The sequence below is a fragment of the Oncorhynchus mykiss genome, chromosome 24 (genome assembly GCF_013265735.2).
Source record: "Oncorhynchus mykiss isolate Arlee chromosome 24, USDA_OmykA_1.1, whole genome shotgun sequence".
NCBI classification, from domain to species: Eukaryota; Metazoa; Chordata; class Actinopteri; order Salmoniformes; family Salmonidae; genus Oncorhynchus; species Oncorhynchus mykiss.
This window is the reverse complement of record NC_048588.1, coordinates 9,710,553-9,732,474: the sequence shown is the minus strand read 5'-3', so window position 1 is coordinate 9,732,474 and position 21,922 is coordinate 9,710,553. Positions and strand designations below refer to the sequence as shown.

Sequence of the window (21,922 nt, the reverse complement as noted above, 5' to 3'; positions counted from 1 at the left end):
CTGTTCGCCAGGAGCTTCATAAAATAAAAAGCAGCCGCACACAAGCCTAAGATAACCAATGCACAAAGCCAAACGTTACCTGGAGTGGTGTAAAGCTCACTGCCATTGGACTCTGGAGCAGTGGAAAGGCGTTCTCCGATAGTCCGCTTCACCATCTGGCAGTCCGACGGTTGAATCTGGGTTTGGCGGAGGCCAGGAGAACGCTACCTGCCCCAATGCATAGTGCCAACTGTAAAGTTTGGAGGAGGATGATGGTCTGGGGTTGTCTTTCATGGTTCGGGCTTGGCCCATTAGTTCCAGTGAAGGGAAATCTTAACGCTACAGCATACGTTCATACATTCTGGACGATTCTGTGCTTCCAACTTTGTGGCAACAGTTTGGGGACGGTCATTTCCTGTTTCAGCATGACAATGCCCGAATGCACAAAGCAAGGTCCATACAGAAATGGTTTGTTTAAATCGGTGTGGAAAAACTTGACTAGCATGCACAGAGCCCTGACCTCAACCCCATCGAACACATTTGGGATGAATTGGAATGCCGACTAGTGAGCCAGGCCTAATCGCCCAACATCAGTGCCCGACCTCACTAATGCTCTTGTGGCTGAATGGAAGCAGGCACCACAGCAATGTTTCAACATCTAGTGGAATGTCTTCCCAGAAGAGTGGAGGCTGTCATAGCAGCAAAGGGGGGACCAACTCCATATTAATGGTCATGATTTTGGAATGAGATGTTTGACGAGCAGGAGTCCACATACTTTTGGTAATGTGGTGTAGTTTGATACTTGTATCAGCAAAGAACAATCAATAATACCAAGTTAAACCGTAGACACTGCAGCCCAAAAATCGGTGAAAACCAAGGTAAAAGGCAGTAACTGATGTGAGTAACGGCTGTTGCTGCTTTTTTCCCCTTGGTTTCATTGTAACTTTTTTTTGCAGTTAGTGCAAACATGACCCCACGTTTTCTCCATAACACAACACAATATGAGGCAGGATATTTGTCCGCATGTATTGAATGTGTGAAAAATGTCAGTACCATATTTTTGACCAAATGTGCAGTTACTGCACTTTTCCTTGTTATGACATGCACTCCACAGTAAATTCTGAACATTTTCCGCCTGGGTATATTCTATTGGAATAATCCTTCCATAGAATGAGCTTGCTAATGTTCATTAAATATTTGTGAGCAGAGATTTATAGAGAGTGGCTTCAGTGGCACCACTGCTGCTAAAATGACATGGAGAGAAATTCCATCACTGCTGTGGCCACTGTCTCGGTTCAACAGATGAAGAGGCAATTCCTAAAATAATCAATTATCCTCCCTACTCCACTGTCCCCAAAAATGATAAATTATTCAACCTCTTCGGCATCGGCTCACCTAGAATAGATTATATCATTATCAATTGGCCTATCAACACATCTTAGTTATCCCCCCCCCCCCCCCCCCCCCCCCCCTCTGTCTATATGAAATCTAACAAGATGAAATAAAGGACCCTTTAGTGTATTCGAAAGTCATCCAAAAAGTACTACTCAAAATGATCTTGGATTCAAATTCTTGGAACATTTGGGGAGTGAAGATTGTCACTGATGTTATTGTGGGAATGAGCCCAGCTAGTATAACCTTGCACAATCGATTTAAGAGAAAGAAAAAAACGTGAATACACAAATAGGTAATTCACCTTACATTCCAACCTGGGCACTGTCCAAGACAGGATGCAATTCTGATTTTGGTGAAACATAAATCTACAATTTAACATCCTATATTTGAAACAGTGTATCAAAAAAGTTGCTCTTGTTACATTGAAACACAGAACAGAAACTCTTTGTAGCATCCTCACTGGGAGATGGTGCGCGTACAGCCTCGCCCTTAAAATGTATTTCTATATCTGCAAGACAAGCAAACAATGCATCAGTTGGAATGGCACCTACAGACTGACAGTCCAGTAGCACACCAACCTTGACATTACAGTAGACGGTTTGGTTTACCCATAGAAGTCCAAGGCGGGACCGTTATACAGTTGACCGCGATACATACTGGTAGTTGTAGTGCATTGACTCTCAGCATGTTACATATTGACATGTGCAAAAACTACATTTCCCCAGACCTGTCACTGAACGTTCCCGCTCCTATTGGCTGGCAGCCCAGCCGCAGCCCCAGAGAATGAATGAAATTGAAATTGCTGGTATATTACATGTGCAATACGGGGATCTGCAGTGTTACATTGTATCTATCATACTATATCAAAATGGCCACAGTGGTACAGAACCCCCTGAAATCGTAAGTGCATACATTTTTATCTTTTACATTTTTAGGGATACATTTGTGGATGCTGTCAGTCCATGTAGCCTAGGTAATCGTTGACAATGTTATGCATCGTAAAGAAGTATCCTGCCTATAGGCTACATAGCAAGCATATAGCAAGCTACATATATTTCAATGGTAGTGTAGTAGCGATGGAAAGGAATATATGAAACAGCTTCATTTTCTGCCGGGTTATGTTCCAAAATGCAGAGCTGCCTATGCATGCCTAGAAACAATTTCACTGAGCCATCAATTGCATGAGGACGCTATGGTGGAATGTTGAGGTACAATCTATTACCCGGTATCCTTAGTCAATAGACAAGATCGCGGCCAACTTGCATGGCAGATCGGGTAGCGCTTTTCTATCAAGCAGACTCTATAATAATAGCGAATAATAGCGAGTGGCAGCGGTTTTGTGAAAAGTTTGTGTTTGATACCTGTTCACATTATTGTGGTTGGCATAACCAAGCCGGTGGTAGCCTGCGACGGCTGAAACCTAATACCTTTAGGATATCATTTTCTTGTAGACAGACCTCTTGACAAAATAGCCTACGTGCTTTCGGTTATCATGGCAGCAGTGTTTACAGGCAGCGCATCTTCGCTCCGACACCTGATAAAATATTGTGCAGCCTTGCATCATATAAAATGGTTAACTTATGTGCCGGGAGTGGTTGCTTTTATTGGACTGGTGTTGTCTCTGCCAGTCGCGTTGAACACTCCGTCAAGTTTCCATTCGATTCCTTTGTGCAGAATTGACACAAGAACATGTCAACGTGCAGAATGCAGCCTGGGCTCGTGTCCAAAAGGTGGCTGTGCGTCTGTCAGCTTGGTAAAATGCACCCGAGAGACCTTTTCGATTAGAAATCATGGAAAACATAATACGTCGACTCTCGAAAATGTATTTAAGTGTTCTTAGGTTAAATTTTGGCATTTGCAGCCTGTCTAACAAAGAACGTGGTAGCTTACTGTAGCGCGGAACACATCGGATGTTACCTGAGCGGGAATGTAGTTGCGATGCTGTGCTGTCAGCGATATCTGAAATCCAGACAGGCGACATTTCATGTAATTCATAACGAACTACCCTAAGTATACGAATAGCCTATTATAAGAAACAGTGAACTGCTTTAATTAATGTATTTGTCTATAACACAATTTATTTGACTCAGTCGATGCGCGGCAGTGATGGCATTCTACGTATTGGGGAAACTAACACAAGTTTGGCTATTTCTTGCCATAGGATATGGCCAACTAGCCTAAAGTATGCATAAATAAAATTGCAAATCGTGTGTGAGTTTTAGTAAGGCAAAACTGCACCTCTTAAAATGTAATTAAATCAGCCTATTGCCTCCCGATAGTGATCGTGCACAGCACAGAGACCTGTGAGGTGAACGGTGGCGCTGGAGGCATCACCTATGCCGCTCATTTTCTCATTATAATATTCTCTGTTTAGGCTACCCCGTTGTTGTAGGAGAGTAGCTAGAACGTTTTTATATGAATTTGTTGCTTTTGTGTTGCTGTTTTTAAATACATTTTAAGATGTCCAGTTTCATCTGGTTCTGAAAGCAGATAGAATACACAGTCAAAAACTGTTTATGCCAACCAGCAGTAGCCTACCACCCATTTAGTCATTTATCAGTTATTCATTGGGATTTAGCAACCCTCTACATATTCTGTGCTCCCAGTGATGGGAGCGGCCGAGTGTCTTTCTGCTGTCCGCCTTGTCTCTGGTTCCTCAATTACTGGGAACAAGTGGGGACATAGATGCTCCAAGAGGCCTTTGCAAGGCCATGTCAAGGAGATTCTTTTGACTTATTTGCATGAAAATTAGAAATGCAGGGAACAAAGGGAATTGCATAGGATAGGAGCCATCAGTGGACTAGGAACTGATTAATACTGACTTGAATGTTTCTCAGTAAGGGTCTAGTTAATACCCTCTACCACGGCTCCCGCTGCTTATATAATGTCATCTAGCCTACTGATTTGGAGTATTCGGAGCTCACCACTCAACTGTTGTCCCATGCATCTCAGAGGTTCAAAGAGTTCAGTGTGTGGAGGCAAATCCTCAGAGAACCAACACTCTACTGGGCATTCCCCTAACTTCTCCACTAGTCCTCCTTTAATCTCTCTGCTACTCCTTCTCTCTCTCTCTCTCTCTCTCTCTCTCTCTCTCTCTCTCTCTCTCTCTCTCTCTCTCTCTCTTTCTCTCTCTCTCTATCCTTCCATCCATCCATCCTCAAACCTACCTCTACCCCTTGCCCTTATCATGTCTCTTGGATTTGAACTCTTTCTCTCTTCCTCCACTGACTACCGTTTCCCTTCTGTCCCCCCTTCCTTTCCTTCTGTTCCCCCATCCTTTCCTTCTGTCCCCCCATCCTTTCCTTCTGTCCCCCCATCCTTTCCTTCTGTCCCCCCATCCTTTCCTTCTGTCCCCCCATCCTTTCCTTCTGTCCCCCCATCCTTTCATTCTGTCCCCCCATCCTTTCCTTCTGTCCCTCTACTTGGAGGAAGAGGCCATAAGCTGACTGACTGTTGTGATAGTTATTTTGCCATGCCTGACTGATCCGAGGGACATTAATTCCACATAATTCTGTGTTCAGGCACTGTTTAAACGAACAGCCAGGCCTACCGCGTTCATTGAGGCCTGAGCATCCTCTCTCTAGCTCGCTCTCTCCTCTCTCTTTTCGCTGTCTTTTTGTGAGGGCATTTCTTTTCTGGTTTATTGCCATCATTCCCCCTTTTTTCCACATAGACCTTCTTCTCTTTGTCTTCATGGGAAGACGAGAGAGAGACACATAAGTATTTTTAGCTCTATGACCTATTTCTCCATGCTACCTAACCGACTGTCAGTCACTTCCCTGTGCTTTGGGATCCTATATGGTCGCCAGCTGTAGTCTCGAGTTGTAGTTCAGGACAGGGAGAATAGGAACTACAACAGCCCTTTACAGTAGTGGCCAAGTAGGCTATTCGAATAATTCACTCTGGAAACCTCCATCGAATGTGCAAGAAAGACACAGGAAGTAGGCCTAGAATGCCATGCACAGCAATGAGGGGGCTATGAGTCATCAGCCATGTGTTCCAACATAGTTTGACTGGTGCTGTAGTAGTAGGGCCATTTGGATAGGGCATACGACCGCGGGGGACGGTTGGGACATGGACCTAGCTGTGTGACTGGGAACATTCAGAAGAGCCCCTTAAGGAATCTGATTCAGGCTGACTGAAAGGAAGACAGACGTGTAATAATGAGGGTAATGAAGGTAATGAAGGGTAATGAAAGGGTTGAATGAAGAAGAGAGGGGAGCGAGGACGTCATTCCAAACATACATGTATTTGGATGGATGCCTATGGGCAGCTTTTGTTTTGTGTGCATACAATGCTTTGGGGTGATAAACGTGGTACCTTTGCTTTTAATGTTATTGCCTGTGACTGTGACAATGGCAGGTAGGGATGGAACGAACAGGGCGATGCAAGGTGTCCGCTGACAGAAGATGGGCTTGGTGCAGTGCATGCACTGCAACTGACTGCACAGAATAGGCTGCAGCAATAAACATGCTTGAATTGCATTGCACAGTTGCATGGCACAGACAGAAGGTCCCAGCTCACATTCATTATACATCACAGGAAAAGAAAATCCATTGGAAGAAAGAATGTCACATAAGGTTTTGAGTCCGTGGTAAAGCGAGTGTTGTGTACATCCACATGGCATAACAATCTACTTCTACCGGCATCCTTAACAGTCCTACTCTGTAATAATCTATAATAATCTCCAAATATTCCTGCTCTTCCTCTCCAGAAACATTCCTCTAATCCCACTCTCTGGACATTACTACAATCCTATTCTCTGGCAGACACACGTGCCATGTGCACACACACACACACACACACACACACACACACACACACACACACACGCACACACACGCACACATAGACACGCGCCCACACCGACACGCGCGCACACACAAACATACACACACAATTCTATACATTCTGCAGTAATCCCATTCTACAGTACACTTCCCTCTGAGGTAATTCCTTTAGTACCATTGTCTCGGGCCAATGGTATGGATTTCTGCTAGAAATTGGTGGGTGGAGTCATGTAAAGCAAATGAGTATTTCCTCGTGCAGCAAGTTAATAACGTTAGAGAGAAAGAGGGAGAGGGGGAGGGAGGGGGAGAGAGAGAGAAGGGAGGAAGGATCCATCCACAAAATAACAGCAAAAGTGCAGAGTCGATAATCTTACCTGAAGGACCAGTGTTCAGCCACGCCAGTTGGATTGCCATGCACTGATGTACTGCCCGAAAAGCACACTCAGACTCCTGGAACACATACACAGAATATACAAACACACACACTACCTTTCAAAAGTTTGGGGTCACTCAGAAACTTCCTTGTTTTTTAAAGAAAAGCAAAAAAACGTTGTCCATTAAAATAACATCAAATTGATCTGAAATACAGTGTAGACATTGTTAATGTCGTAAATGACTATTGTAGCTGGAAACGGCTGATTTTTTTATGGAATATCTACATAACTGTAGCCGTGCAGAGACCCATTATCAGCAACCATCACTCCTGTGTTCCAACGACACGTTGTGTTAGCTAATCCAAGTTTATAATTTTAAAAGGCTAATTGATCATTAGAAAAGCAGTTTGCAATTATGTTAGCACAGCTGACAAATGTTGTCCTGATTAAAGAAGCAATACAACTGGCCTTCTTTAGACTAGTTGAGTATCTGGAGCATCAGCATTTGTGGGTTTGATTACAAGCTCAAAATGTCCAGAAACAAAGACCTTTCTTCTGAAAATTGTCAGTCTATTTTTGTTCTGTGAAATGAAGGCTATTCCATGTGAGAAATTGCCAAGAAACTGAAGATCTCATACAATGCTGTGTACTACTCCCTTCACAGAACAGCGCAAACTGGCTCTAACCAGAATAGAAAGAGGAGTGGGAGGCCCCGGTGCACAACTGAGCAAGAGGACAAATACATTAGAGTGTCTAGTTTGAGAAACAGAGGCCTCACAAGTCCTCAACTGGCAGCTTCATTAAATAGTACCCTCAAAACACCAGTCTCAACGTCAACAGTGAAACGGCGACTCCGGAATGCTGGCCTTCTAGGCGGAGTTCCTCTGTCCAGTGTCTGTGTTCTTTTGCCATCTTAATGTTTTCTTTTTATTGGCCAGTCTGAGATATGGCTTTTTCTTTGCAGCTCTGCCTAGAAGGCCAGCATCCCGGAGTTGCCTCTTCACTGTTGACGTTGAGACTGGTATTTTGCGGGTACTATTTAATGAAGCTCAGTTGTGCACCGGGCCTCCCACTCCTCTTTCTATTCTGGTTAGAGCCCGTTTGCGCTGTTCTGTGAAGGGAGTAGTACACAGCGTTGTACAAGATCTTCCATTTCTTGACAATGTCTCGCATGGAATAGCCTGCATTTCTCAGAACAAGAATAGACTGACAAGTTTCAAAAGAAAGATATTTGTTTCTGGCCATTTTGAGCCTGTAATCAAACCCACAAATGCTGATGCTCCAGATACTCAACTCGTCTAAAGAAGGCCAGTTTTATTGCTTCTTCAATCAATACAATAGTTTTCAGATGCGCTAACATAATTGCAAAAGGGTTTTCTAATGATCAATTAGCCTTTTAAAATTATAAACTTGGATTAGCTAACACAACGTGTCGTTGGAACACGGGAGTGATGGTTGCTGATAATGGGCCTCTGCACGGCTACAGTTATGTAGATATTCCATTAAAAAAATCAGCCGTTTCCAGCTACAATAGTCATTTACGACATTAACTCTGTCTACACTGTATTTCTGATCAATTTCATGTGATTTTAATGGACAAAATATGTGCTTTTCTTTCAAAAACACGGAAATTTGTAAGTGACCCCCAAACTTTTGAACAGCAGTGGATACAGTGCCTTGCGAAAGTATTCGGCCCCCTTGAACTTTGCGACCTTTTGCCACATTTCAGGCTTCAAACATAAAGATATAAAACAGTATTTTTTTGTGAAGAATCAACAACAAGTGGGACACAATCATGAAGTGGAACGACATTTATTGGATATTTCAAACTTTTTTAACAAATCAAAAACTGAAAAATTGGGCGTGCAAAATTATTCAGCCCCCTTAAGTTAATACTTTGTAGCGCCACCTTTTGCTGCGATTACAGCTGTAAGTCGCTTGGGGTATGTCTCTATCAGTTTTGCACATCGAGAGACTGAAATTTTTTCCCTTTCCTCCTTGCAAAACAGCTCGAGCTCAGTGAGGTTGGATGGAGAGCATTTGTGAACAGCAGTTTTCAGTTCTTTCCACAGATTCTCGATTGGATTCAGGTCTGGACTTTGACTTGGCCATTCTAACACCTGGATATGTTTATTTTTGAACCATTCCATTGTAGATTTTGCTTTATGTTTTGGATCATTGTCTTGTTGGAAGACAAATCTCCGTCCCAGTCTCAGGTCTTTTGCAGACTCCATCAGGTTTTCTTCCAGAATGGTCCTGTATTTGGCTCCATCCATCTTCCCATCAATTTTAACCATCTTCCCTGTCCCTGCTGAAGAAAAGCAGACCCAAACCATGATGCTGCCACCACCATGTTTGACAGTGGGGATGGTGTGTTCAGCTGTGTTGCTTTTACGCCAAACATAACGTTTTGCATTGTTGCCAAAAGGTTCAATTTTGGTTTCATCTGACCAGAACACCTTCTTCCACATGTTTGGTGTGTCTCCCAGGTGGCTTGTGGCAAACTTTAAACAACACTTTTTATGGACATCTTTAAGAAATGGCTTTCTTCTTGCCACTCTTCCATAAAGGCCAGATTTGTGCAATATACGACTGATTGTTGTCCTATGGACAGTCTCCCACGTCAGCTGTAGATCTCTGCAGTTCATCCAGAGTGATCATGGGCCTCTTGGCTGCATCTCTGATCAGTCTTCTCCTTGTATGAGTTGAAAGTTTAGAGGGACGGCCAGGTCTTGGTAGATTTGCAGTGGTCTGATACTCCTTCCATTTCAATATTATCGCTTGCACAGTGCTCCTTGGGATGTTTAAAGCTTGGGAAATCTTTTTGTATCCAAATCCGGCTTTAAACTTCTTCACAACAGTATCTCGGACCTGCCTGGTGTGTTCCTTGTTCTTCATGATGCTCTCTGCGCTTTTAACGGACCTCTGAGACTATCACAGTGCAGGTGCATTTATACGGAGACTTGATTACACACAGGTGGATTGTATTTATCATCATTAGTCATTTAGGTCAACATTGGATCATTCAGAGATCCTCACTGAACTTCTGGAGAGAGTTTGCTGCACTGAAAGTAAAGGGGCTGAATAATTTTGCACGCCCAATTTTTCAGTTTTTGATTTGTTAAAAAAGTTTGAAATATCCAATAAATGTCGTTCCACTTCGTGATTGTGTCCCACTTGTTGTTGATTCTTCACAAAAAAATACAGTTTTATATCTTTATGTTTGAAGCCTGAAATGTGGCAAAAGGTCGCAAAGTTCAAGGGGGCCGAATACTTTCGCAAGGCACTGTATGTATAAGCTCCAGACACACACACGAGTAATAGGTATTGTGCATAAACAGACTCCTAGCATCACCCATGTATAGCAGTGTTTCCCATCTCCATCCCTTGGCTACCCCCAACAACACACGTTTTTGTTGTGGCCCCAGACAAACTAACTTGATTCAACGCATCGAGGTCTGGATGATTAGTTGACAAGTTGAATCATGTGTGCTGGTTCAGGGCTACAATAAAAATGTGTACTGTTGTGGGTACTGTGGGACTGAAGTCGGGAAACACTGTCCTATAGAATACAGTCACATAGGCAGACACACGGACATATGACACTTTATGCAAAGCCAGAGGCCTGTAACATGGCAACAGGGTAGTTACGGTAACATGTAAACTCAGCAAAAAAAGAAACGTCCCTTTTTCAGGATCCTCTCTTTCAAAGATAATTCATAAAAATCCAAATAACTTCACAGATCTACATTGTAAAGGGTTTAAACACAGTTTCCCATGCTTGTTCAATGAACCATAAACAATTAATGAACATGCACCTGTGGAACGGTCGTTAAGACACTAACAGCTTACAGACTGTAGGCAATTAAGGTCACAGTTATGAAAACTTAGGACACTAAAGAGGCCTTTGTACTGCCTCTGAAAAACACCAAAAGAAAGATGCCCAGGGTCCCTGCTCATCTGCGTGAACGTGCCTTAGGCATGCTGCAAGGAGGCATGAGGACTGCAGATGTGGCCAGTGCAATAAATTGCCATGTCCGTACTGTGAGACGCCTAAGACAGCACTACAGGGAGACAGGACGGACAGCTGATCGTCCTCGCAGTAGCACACCACGTGTAACAACACCTGCACAGGATCGGTACATCTGAACCTCACACCTGCGGGACAGGTACAGGATGGCAACAACAACTGCCCGAGTTACACCAGGAACGCACAATCCCTTCATCAGTGCTCAAACTGTCCGCAATAGGCTGTGAGAGGCTGGACTGACGGCTTGTAGGCCTGTTGTAAGGCAGGTACTCACCAGACATCACCGGCAACAACGTCGCCTATGGGCACAAACCCACCATCGCTGGACCAGACAGGACTTGCAAAAAGTGCTCTTCACTGACGAGTCGCGGTTTTGTCTCACCAGGGGTGATGGTTGGATTCGCGTTTATCGTCAAAGGAATGAGCGTTACACCGAGGCCTGTACTCTGGAGTGGGATGGATTTGGAGGTGGAGGGTCTGCCATGGTCTGGGGCGGTGTGTCACAGCATCATCGAACTGAGCTTGTTGTCATTGCAGGCAATCTCAATGCTATGTGTTACAGGGAAGACATCCTCCTCCCTCATGTGGTACCCTTCCTGCAGGCTCATCCTGACATGACCCTCCAGCATGACAATGCCACCAGCCATACTGCTCGTTCTGTGTGTGATTTCCTGCAAGACAGGAATGTCAGTGTTCTGCCATGGCCAGCAAAGAGCCCGGATCTCAAACCCATTGAGCACGTCTGTGACCTGTTGGATCGGAGGGTGAGGGCTAGGGCCATTCCCCCAGAAATGTCCGGGAACTTGCAGGTGCCTTGGTGGAAGAGTGGGGTAACATCTCACAGTGAGAACTGGCAAATCTGGTGCAGTCCATGAGGAAGAGATGCACTGCAGTACTTAATGCAGCTGGTGGCCACACCTGATACTGACTGTTACTTTTGATTTTGACCCCCCGTTTGTTCAGGGACACATTATTCAATTTCTGTTAGTCACATGTCTGTGGAACTTGTTCAGTTTATGTCTCAGTTGTTGAATCTTGTTATGTTCATACAAATATTTACACATGTTAAGTTTGCTGAAAATAATCGCTGTTGACAGTGAGAGGACGTTTCTTTTTTTGCTGAGTTTAGATGAATGCAACATAGGTAACACAGACAGAGAGACACCTACTGTACAGATGCGTTCTCTCTCTCCACTTCATTCACATACACCCGCACATGCACTCACTCACGCACTCACACACACACACACACACACACACACACACACACACACACACACACACACACACACACACACACACACACACACACACACATACATAGTGATGGGGGAAAAAATCGATACAGTTACATTTCACAATCATTTCTTTGTGTTAGTTGGCTGTACCTGCACCAAAACTCCAGTATTTTTCTTTCATAGCTCGTTCTCCGTCTTCTTTATAAATAGGGAGCCAATTTCAGCACTTTTATTTCCATGACTGATCAAAACTCATTTTCTCATGGCTCGCTCTTGTCCCTCTGCAGCAGACATGTGAGCAATATGTTTGGAACATCAAATCGCAATAAAATCACAGTATCAAATCGCAATATGTATAGAATCATGAGAATCGCAATGCATATGGTATCGGCACCTAAGTATGGTGATAATATTGTATTGTGAGGTCCCTGGGGACTCCCAGCTCCACACACACACTATGCCAAGTTGTATTTGTCTCAGGGACATGGTACTTTAACAGATGAGCTGGTCGATAGTCCTACAGTGGTGCAGCTGTCTGTGTTGCTGTCTGTTGATGTGTCAGCATCAGTTCAACATCAGCACTGTGTGTGTGTGTGTGTGTGTGACCACTCCTGGTGAACAATGCCACAGCCCCCTCAACAGCCCAACGTGTTCCAGCTGTTAGACTGGCAGATGCTAGCTGCCACACTTTACTGTACACACACACGCCTACATACAAACACACACAGGCCTGCATGCACTACCACACTAACACCCACACATACGCACCCCTGTCATCACAGCCTAGTCACTGACGGGCATCCTAGCCATGAATACACTTATGTTCCATGCTACATGGCTACGTCAAAGCTGTCTCCCAAAGTGACAAGAAGTTGGTGTACTTGTCTGTGAACGGTTCTTTATTATGCACAGTGCATGTTCACGGTCAACAGTTGGAGAGTGTAAAATGAAACATTTAAAAACATTTAAAATGTTGAGGAATTTGGGTGGATGCAATCCATACAGGCTGTAATAGATTATGTTTGGATGGAGTGATTATCTTTCCTGGACCACATATTACATTTCTTTGCCCTCACCTGGTTTTATTATACTGCTAGTATGTATTTTCTAGAGTGTGTACATGTCTGCCCTCATTTTCAGGGTCTGGTTGGGCGTGTGAGGCAGTAGCTGGGTTTGGTCTCTGTGCTGTTCAGTTCTGGGCTGTTCTGCTCACTCTACCAGGCCTTATAGCTTTACATCTCCTAGTCTTCAGCTGCACAGCAATCTACTGAGAGTACTGAGAGACCAAGAAAAGGCAGTCACATCTGTAGAGGGGGAAAAAAACGAAAAAGATAAATCATTTCTCTGGGTACTGAGAAAGAGAGGGGGGGGGAGATGGAGGGGGGAGGGGGGGGAAGAGTGATGGAGGGGGAGAGGAGGAGGGGGTTGAATGGTTAAGGGTATTATTGAATAGTGTGTGGGGGGATGGGTACACAGATTGCCTTTCCTCCACCAAGCGAGGCAGAGCTGCCTCACACTGCTGTGCTGTGTGGGCCAGAGCAGTAAAGCATCAGTACTGAAGGCCTATGGCCATGGTCAGATGGCTAGTCTATGGAGGCTGTTCACCACACTGCTGACTTCAAACACACACACACAGGTCTTCACATAGGTCTGCATACCTGCCTGGCACACCTGGCCAACTCAGCGTAGGCCATCTGCACACACACACACACACACACACACACACACACACACACACACACACACACACACACACACACACACACACACACACACACACACACACACACACACACACACACACACACACACACATACACACACACACACACACACACACACACACACATACATATATACACACCCACTAGAGGAATACAATATGTCTCAGTCATAGAATATGCATAAAGAGCAGACAGACCCTCCACACAACCCACTACCCCATGTGTGTGTGTGTGTGTGTGTGTGTGTGTGTGTGTGTGTGTGTGTGTAGGATATATTGGGACTACTATACTGAATGATACCAGGTTCGAACCTCATGATAGATATAGTGCTTTTACGAAAATATGATTTAGTGTATGTAGCGGTCTCCTAAAGGCCTACTCCTTGATAATCCATTAGTTAAATACCATATCATTTCTCTTGCAGGGTCATTATGTAGACATCCCCTTGTTAAACAAGTTAGAAATCACCATTCGAAAGTAATCCCTTTTCCTAATTGCATTTTGTAATTGTAGCTTGGTTTTTTTATGGTGAGGATTCATTTTCCAATGACCCGACTTTCCCTCTAGGTGGAGCCCTCTGTTTCTCTTTCATTCAAGCCACTGCTAATTGAGGCTAATTGGAGAGTGGTCAGGGGTTGGAGGTTTTGGTCCTGTAGTTAGGAAATTGCAGTTGTGGCATGTACCGTGTGTAGATTTGTTTTGTCATTCTCTGGACTGCAGTTTATTGCGCTTGCTTCCAATGCATTAGATAGGGGGTTAGGGTGGGGGTTGTGCTATCTTGGAGGGTTGTCTGTCTGTCTGTGTCTGTCTGTCTGTCTGTCTGTCTGTCTCTCTGTCTGTGTGTGTGTGTGTTTTAGTGGGTGCGCTCCCAGCCATATGCTTCTCTCTTTGCTCTGCTTTTGTTTGGACCAATCACTCCCCTCTGTTTGCCTGGTGTCGAGACGCTCTGTGGGTTTAAGACTGTTAAAAAGGCACTTGATGCTCCAGGCTTTTTCCTATTTTCTCCTCCTTTGTGTGTTTTTGTGCATGTTTGTATCTGTTTTTTTATTTCTGGCTTTATCTGGGGCTCTGATTGTGAAGGGCTGCTGCTGTATGGTCATCTCACACTGTCCACCTTATCTAGTGGCGCTGTACTCCGCCTGTTTAGAATCACACTGTCCACCTTATCTAGTGGCGCTGTACTCCGCCTGTTTAGAATCACACTGGCCACCTTATCTAGTGGCGCTGTACTCCGCCTGTTTAGAATCACACTGGCCGCAGAGTTATGCTGCTGAAATAGGTTCCCTCTTCCCCACTATCTGAAACATAGCCTGGCCTTCCCTGTCCACCTTTGACTGCCTCATAGAGTCCCTGCTAAGACCCTGGAGCTGAAAGCAGGCCAGACCACTAGTAGAGGCCCTCAGCTCCTCCAGGTTGTAGTAGGCCACTTGTATAGACCCTAAGCTCCTCCAGGTTGTAGTAGGCCACAAGTAGAGGCCCTCAGCTCCTCCAGGTTGTAGTAGGCCACTAGTAGAGGCCCTCAGCTCCTCCAGGTTGTAGTAGGCCACTTGTATAGACCCTCAGCTCCTCCAGGTTGTAGTAGGCCACTAGTAGAGGCCCTCAGCCCCTCCAGGTTGTAGTAGGCCACTAGTAGAGGCCCTCAGCTCCTCCATGTTGTAGTAGGCCACTAGTAGAGGCCCTCAGCTCCTCCATGTTGTAGTAGGCCACTAGTAGAGGGACTCTCTGGATGCTGACGGTGGTCAGGATAGAGAAGCTTGGTCATGTCTGTCTCTGTCTGGTTTCCCTGGTGATGTGGTATAAACTCAGTTCTCCCAGCCTAGCATCCACTAACCCAAAATTGTTCTTTTTTAAGCCTTCAAGGGCAAACAGCCGCGGAGTAATGTAATGAGATTTCAGGCAGAAGCAACCAAACCGAAGGCAGCCATTTTCTACAGCTGTCAACTTCTTTTTGAAAGGGGGCGACTTATTCTGATAGCTCAAATGGCAGCACCGGGGTGACTAGTGGGGGAGGGGCTGAATTTGGGAGTGGGGGGGGGGGGGGGGGGGGGGGGACCTCCGGGGTTATAGCTGCTGTGCATTTTGAATGTGTTCTTCTCCTTTTACCCCATTGCATCACCATACTTCTGCAGCCTTTCAGCCCAAGCCTATTTCCAAATCACACACTTAATATTTTAAAAGCTGGGTGTATAGGTTTGCGTGCGTGTGCCGGTCCTTCTGCCTCTCTGCATTTAGGAGTATCTATTATTCTCCCCAGCCAGCTTATCCACGAGGTTCGTCTAAAGGTGAGGATTGATGGGAAACATTGTCTGTGTTGTCATCTTCAAGATTGACACGTATCTGGTGATTACACCGATACTTCCACTACACGTTCCACCGTCATCAAAGCTATGCTGTAGAATGCCAACAGTACAGTAGAACTCCCAGTATGTCAAGAGTATAATACCTAATAATTCCTCACGACCCCACCCGTCCAACACCACTCAGCCTCAGTTGAACTGATTTCCCTGCTACCGCCGCCACAGCTAACCTTCGTCCTAAATGTCACTCTATTCCCTATACTGTATAGTGTACTACTTGGCTCTGGTCGAACGCAGTGCACTGTTATGCAATAGGGGATTGGGATATAGTCTAAGTCCCTCAGCCTTGTTCCAGTTCCTCCCTGCTGTGTGTCACATTCGGGTTTCTCTGGTATCCAGGCCTCTCATCCCATAGAAAGCACTGGTGGGTGACCATAGGTTGGACTGCCAGGGAGGGGGGGTCACAACATATCCCTTTTAATGCCCAGCCAGAAAATCTCTAATCCCCAGTGCAGAGGTCGGGTGTGATGGTATAGTATGGAGTGTGAGGTGTAGCCAGTCCCAATATTCTGTCTGGTCTGTTACACTAACATTTTTGCTATATTTACTACTGTATGGATGGCAAATGTATGTACTTTATCGCAGTATACTGTATGGTTAGGATTGGATGTACTGTATACAGTATACTGTATGGTTGCGAATCTACAGTTGAAGTCGGAAGTTTACATACACCTTAGCCAAATACATTTAAACTCAGTTTTTCACAATTCCTGACATTTAATCCAGGTAAAAATTCCCTGTTTTAGGTCAGTTAGGATCACCACTTTATTTTAAGAATGTGAAATGTCTGAATAATAGTAGAGAGAGAATGATTTATTTCAGCTTCTATTTCTTTCATCACATTCCCAGGGGGTCAGAAGTTCACATACACTCAATTAGTATTTGGTAGCATTGACTTTAAATTGTTTAACTTGGGTCAAACGTTTCGGGTAGCCTTCCACAAGCTTAACACAATAAGTTGGGTGAATTGTGGCCCATTCCTCCTGACAGAGCTGGTGTAACTGAGTCAGGTTTGTAGGCCTCCTTGGTCTCACACCCATTTTCAGTTCTGCCCACACATTTTCTATGGGGTTGAGGTCAGGGCTTTGTGATGGCCACTCCAATACCTTGACTTTGTTGTCCGTAAGTAATTTTGCCACAACTTTGGAGGTATGCTTGGGGTCGTTGTCCATTTGGAAGACTCATTTGCAACCAAGCTTTAACTTCCTGACTGATGTCTTGAGGTGTTGCTTCATTATATCCATGTAATTTTCCTACCTCATGATGCCATCTATTTTGTGAAGTGCACCAGTCCCCCCTGCAGCAAAGCACCCCCACAACATGATGCTGCCACCCCCCTGCTTCACGGTTGGGATGGTGTTCTTTGGCTTGCAAGCATCCCCCTTTTTCCTCCAAACATAATGATGGTTATTATGGCCAAACAGTTCTATTTGTGTTTCGTCAGACCAGAGGACATTTCTCCAAAAAAGTATGATATTTGTCCCCATGTGCAGTTGCAAACCGCAGTCTGGCTTTTTTATGGTGGTTTTGAAGCAGTGGCTTCTTCCTTGCTGAGCGGCCTTTTAGGTTATGTCGAAATATAGGACTCGTTTGTATATAGATACTTTTGTACCTGTTTCCTCCAGCATCTTCACAAGGTCCTTTGCTGTTGTTCTGGGATTGATTTGTACTTTTTACACCAAAGTACGTTCATCTCTAGGAGACAGAACGCGTCTCCTTCCTGAGCGGTATGACGGCTGTGTGGTCCCATGGTGTTCATACTTGCATACTATTGTTTGTACAGATGAATGTGGTACCTTCAGGCATTTGGAAATTGCTCCCAAGGGTGAACCAGACTTGTGGAGGTCTACAATTATTTTTCTGAGATCTTGGCTGATTTCTTTTGATTTTCCCATGATGTCAAGCAAAGAGGCACTGAGTTTGAAGGTAGGTCTTGAAATACATCCACAGGTACACCTCCAATTTACTCAAAGGATGTGAATTAGCCTATCAGAAGCTTCTAAAGCCATGACATGATTTTCTGGAATTTTCCAAGCTGTTTAAAGGCACAGTCAACTTAGTGTATGTAAACTTCTGACCCACTGGAATTGTGATACAGTGAATTATGAAATAATCTGTCTGTAAACAATCGTTGGAAAAATTACTTGTGTCATGCACAAAGTAGATGTCCTAACCGACTTGCCAAAACTATAGTTTGTTTACAAGAAATGCGTGGAGTGGTTGAAAAACGAGTTTTAATGACTCCAACCTAAGTGTGTGTAAACTTCCGACTTCAACTGTATGTATTAACAGTATACTCTATAGCTGCAATTTTATATATTGTACAGGTGTAGCATCTTAATTTGATCACTCTTTTGTTGCTGAGAATTATAGACAAGCTTTGTGATTTACATACATTCACTGAAAACCCTCACGTACACACGGTTATATTAACAGTATTGCACTTTTCATGTCGCTTCATTTTAACCAGTTAATAGCCTAACCACCAATCAAGCCACATTCTGGATTACACGTTCAAATCCTGTTGTTGAAGGATTATTTTGCTGCGACAATATAGGTCAAATTAAGATCCTACATCTGTATAGTATACTGTATGGATAATGAGCCTATGTTCTACAGTACATATACTGTGATCTTATATGCTTTCTACTGTCAAATGTATGGTTGTGATCCTATATACTGTGTACTCCATGAACAATATGCTTTATGTCTGCCATGGCTGGCAACCTTGGTGTTGTGACTGTGTTAGAGAAGCACCGGGAATTAAATAGAATGATGAGGAGGAGGAGGAGGAGGAGAGGAGAATAGGAAGGCAGTGACTCACAGTGTCCCTCTATCTCTCTGTTCACAGGCAATCTGGAGGAACAGTCATTAAGAACAGGTAGGGAGGGAGGGGAGGAGGGAGGGAGGGGAGGGGGGGGGGGGGGGGGGTGGGTGCACAAGATAACAGACTAAATCAACTTTACAGGATACACTCTGACCCACGTTCACATCTACTACATAGACTTGCATTCATGTACAGTACAGATATACACACATTACTCTAGCACTAAGTACCTACACGTATAACTATACACACACACACACAGACATGATGTGATGTCTGGGAGGGAACAGTCTATTCTACCTCATCTGGCGATGCTGATAGCCTCTCTGTCCACACATTCAGAGCACTGTGTCTCACATTTCATCTGTCGCTACATCCACTGTGTGTGTGCGCGCGCGTGCGTGCATGCCTACGTGTGTCACTACTGATGCGTCTCTACATGCCCTGGCACAACACATCCCAGGCCCTCTGAGAAAACCACGGCCAGACACACAGAGAGAGACCGAGGAATGATACTGTACTTTGGCAAAACATGTATTTTCTCACTGTAGAGTGGGCATTATGCAATGTTGATCTGTGGGTCCTCAAATGACCTAGGTTAACAGGGCTCTCTCTCTTGCCTCCCTGTACCCGCTGTGTGCCAGTCTGGGCGAGGAGTTCTACAGAGAGGCCATCGAGCACTGCCGCAGCTACAATGCCCGCCTGTGTGCTGAGCGCTCCATGCGCCTGCCCTTCCTGGACTCCCAGACCGGCGTGGCACAGAGCAACTGCTACATCTGGATGGAGAAGAACCACCGCGGCCCAGGTGTGTGGGTGTGTGTGTGTGTGTGTGTGTGTGTGTGTGTGTGTGTGTGTTCCAATGCATGCAGCCCTGTAATAAAACACAGGGTAAGAGGCAGCATGAAGAGGTATGAGGCCTGGGGTAGGGAGGTCTGGAACACATCTTTGGTTCTCCTCTGCTCTCAGCCCTTTGTCCTCTTTGTTGTTCCTCCCTCTCTTCCTTTTTCTCTCCCCCCTCTCTCACACCCCTGTATAGTATCAGTGTGTCTGTGTGTTTCACAGGAGGTTGGTGGCACCTTATTTGAGGAGGACGGGTTTGTGGTAATGGCTGGAGCCCTAATCAGTGGAACGGTATCAAAATACATTAAACACATGGTTACCACGGTTACCAGGTGTTTGATGCCATTCTATTTGCGCCGTTCCAGACGTTAGTATGAGCCGTCCTCCCCTCAGCAGCCTCCACTTAATTCGCAATAATGTGTTTGTTGACCCATTTGGGTAAAGTTGTGTGTGTGTGTGTGTGTGTGTGTGTGTGTGCATGTGTACAGTATGCCTGAGTTTTGAGTTAGTTGTGTGTTTCGAGTGTGGATGAGTGAGACTGTGTTGTTTTTACTGACATAAAAGGCCGATAGAGGTATTGCTTTGTCAAGCAAATAAACCTCAACCAAAGAATTATGTTTGCACAAAAAAATATATATATATTTTTGAAGTGGATATAAAATGATATTCACCTTCAGAATCATTGCAAGTAGACAACATCATCGCCTTAACGCCTTCACCATAGCTGTGTCTGCATTAGCAGCTTTGCACATGACTTCATTCCTCTGGCGTTGTTTGGCCCCCAGGTTTGGCCCCAGGACAGCTGTATACTTACCCTGCGCGCTGCTGGCGCAAGAAGAGGCGGCTAAACATTCTGGAGGACCCGCGCCTCGGACCCATTGAGTTTAAGATCGGTACGAGACAGACAGGAAAACCTGGAATTACCATGACTGCCTCGTGGTAATGGCTGGAGTGGGATATGTGGAGCGGTATCAAATACATCAGACACGTGGTTTCCAGGTGTTTGATTCCATTCCATCCGCTCCGTTCCAGACAGTGTTAGGAGCTGTTGTGTTAGTCTGTCAGGGCAAAGGGATAGCTGGGGATGAAGACTAACATGTATTAGCAGGGGGAGTGTTACTGTTATGTGTGTATTGGTGGGGGGATACTAACGTACGGTATGGTGTGTGTGTGTGTGTTCAGACTACGAGGCGTCTCTGAAGAAGGAAGGGGGCTTGCCGGAGGGGCCGGTGTTGGAATCACTGCTCAGTGGAGAGACTCTGGACAAGAAGGTGGAGACCAAGGAAGAGGAACCTATGAGCGAGTGCCAGGTAAGAGGAGCTTAGAATCACTCATGGTGGCCTACACACACACACACACACACACACACACACACACACACGTTCTAGTTTCCAGCTCTCATGCTCTCTCTGAGCCCGCTGATGTGTTCCTCTACATCTTCACCTTGGAGTTGCTGTGTAGTTTCTTTCTTCTCCTCCCTCTCTCACTCTCACTCTTTATGCCTCTCTTGCTCCCTTTCTCTCCTCTCTCTCTCCTCCCTCTCTCACTCTCACTCTTTATGCCTCTCTTGCTCCCTTTCTCTCCTCTCTCTCTCCTCCCTCTCTCACTCTCACTCTTTATGCCTCTCTTGCTCCCTTTCTCTCCTCTCTCTCCTCCCTCTCTCACTCTCACTCTTTATGCCTCTCTTGCTCCCTTTCTCTCCTCTCTCTCTCCTCCCTCTCTCACTCTCACTCTTTATGCCTCTCTTGCTCCCTTTCTCTCCTCTCTCTCTCCTCCCTCTCTCACTCTCACTCTTTATGCCTCTCTTGCTCCCTTTCTCTCCTCTCTCTCTCCTCCCTCTCTCACTCTCACTCTTTATGCCTCTCTTGCTCCCTTTCTCTCCTCTCTCTCTCCTCCCTCTCTCACTCTCACTCTTTATGCCTCTCTTGCTCCCTTTCTCTCCTCTCTCTCTCCTCCCTCTCTCACTCTCACTCTTTATGCCTCTCTTGCATCCCTTTCTCTCCTCTCTCTCTCCTCCCTCTCTCACTCTCACTCTTTATGCCTCTCTTGCTCCCTTTCTCTCCTCTCTCTCCTCCCTCTCTCACTCTCACTCGTTATGCCTCTCTTGCTTCCTTTCTCTCCTCTCTCTCTCCTCCCTCTCTCACTCTCACTCTTTATGCCTCTCTTGCTCCCTTTCTCTCCTCTCTCTCTCCTCCCTCTCTCACTCTCACTCTTTATGCCTCTCTTGCTCCCTTTCTCTCCTCTCTCTCTCCTCCCTCTCTCACTCTCACTCTTTATGCCTCTCTTGCTCCCTTTCTCTCCTCTCTCTCTCCTCCCTCTCTCACTCTCACTCTTTATGCCTCTCTTGCTCCCTTTCTCTCCTCTCTCT

At 45.2% G+C, this 21,922-nt stretch overlaps 1 protein-coding gene across 1 annotated transcript in view; it reads left to right on the top strand.

Moving 5' to 3' along the window:
- Positions 1 to 2,161: 2,161 nt before the first annotated feature.
- Positions 2,162 to 21,922, top strand: part of dpf1 (D4, zinc and double PHD fingers family 1) — a 72,343-nt gene continuing 52,582 nt past the window's right edge. Inside the window, exons 1-5 of the mRNA XM_036961761.1 lie at positions 2,162 to 2,274; positions 18,739 to 18,768; positions 19,359 to 19,519; positions 20,340 to 20,447; positions 20,737 to 20,864. Coding sequence (XP_036817656.1) covers positions 2,162 to 2,274; positions 18,739 to 18,768; positions 19,359 to 19,519; positions 20,340 to 20,447; positions 20,737 to 20,864 — 540 coding nt within the window. The remainder of the gene's footprint in view (positions 2,275 to 18,738; positions 18,769 to 19,358; positions 19,520 to 20,339; positions 20,448 to 20,736; positions 20,865 to 21,922) is intronic.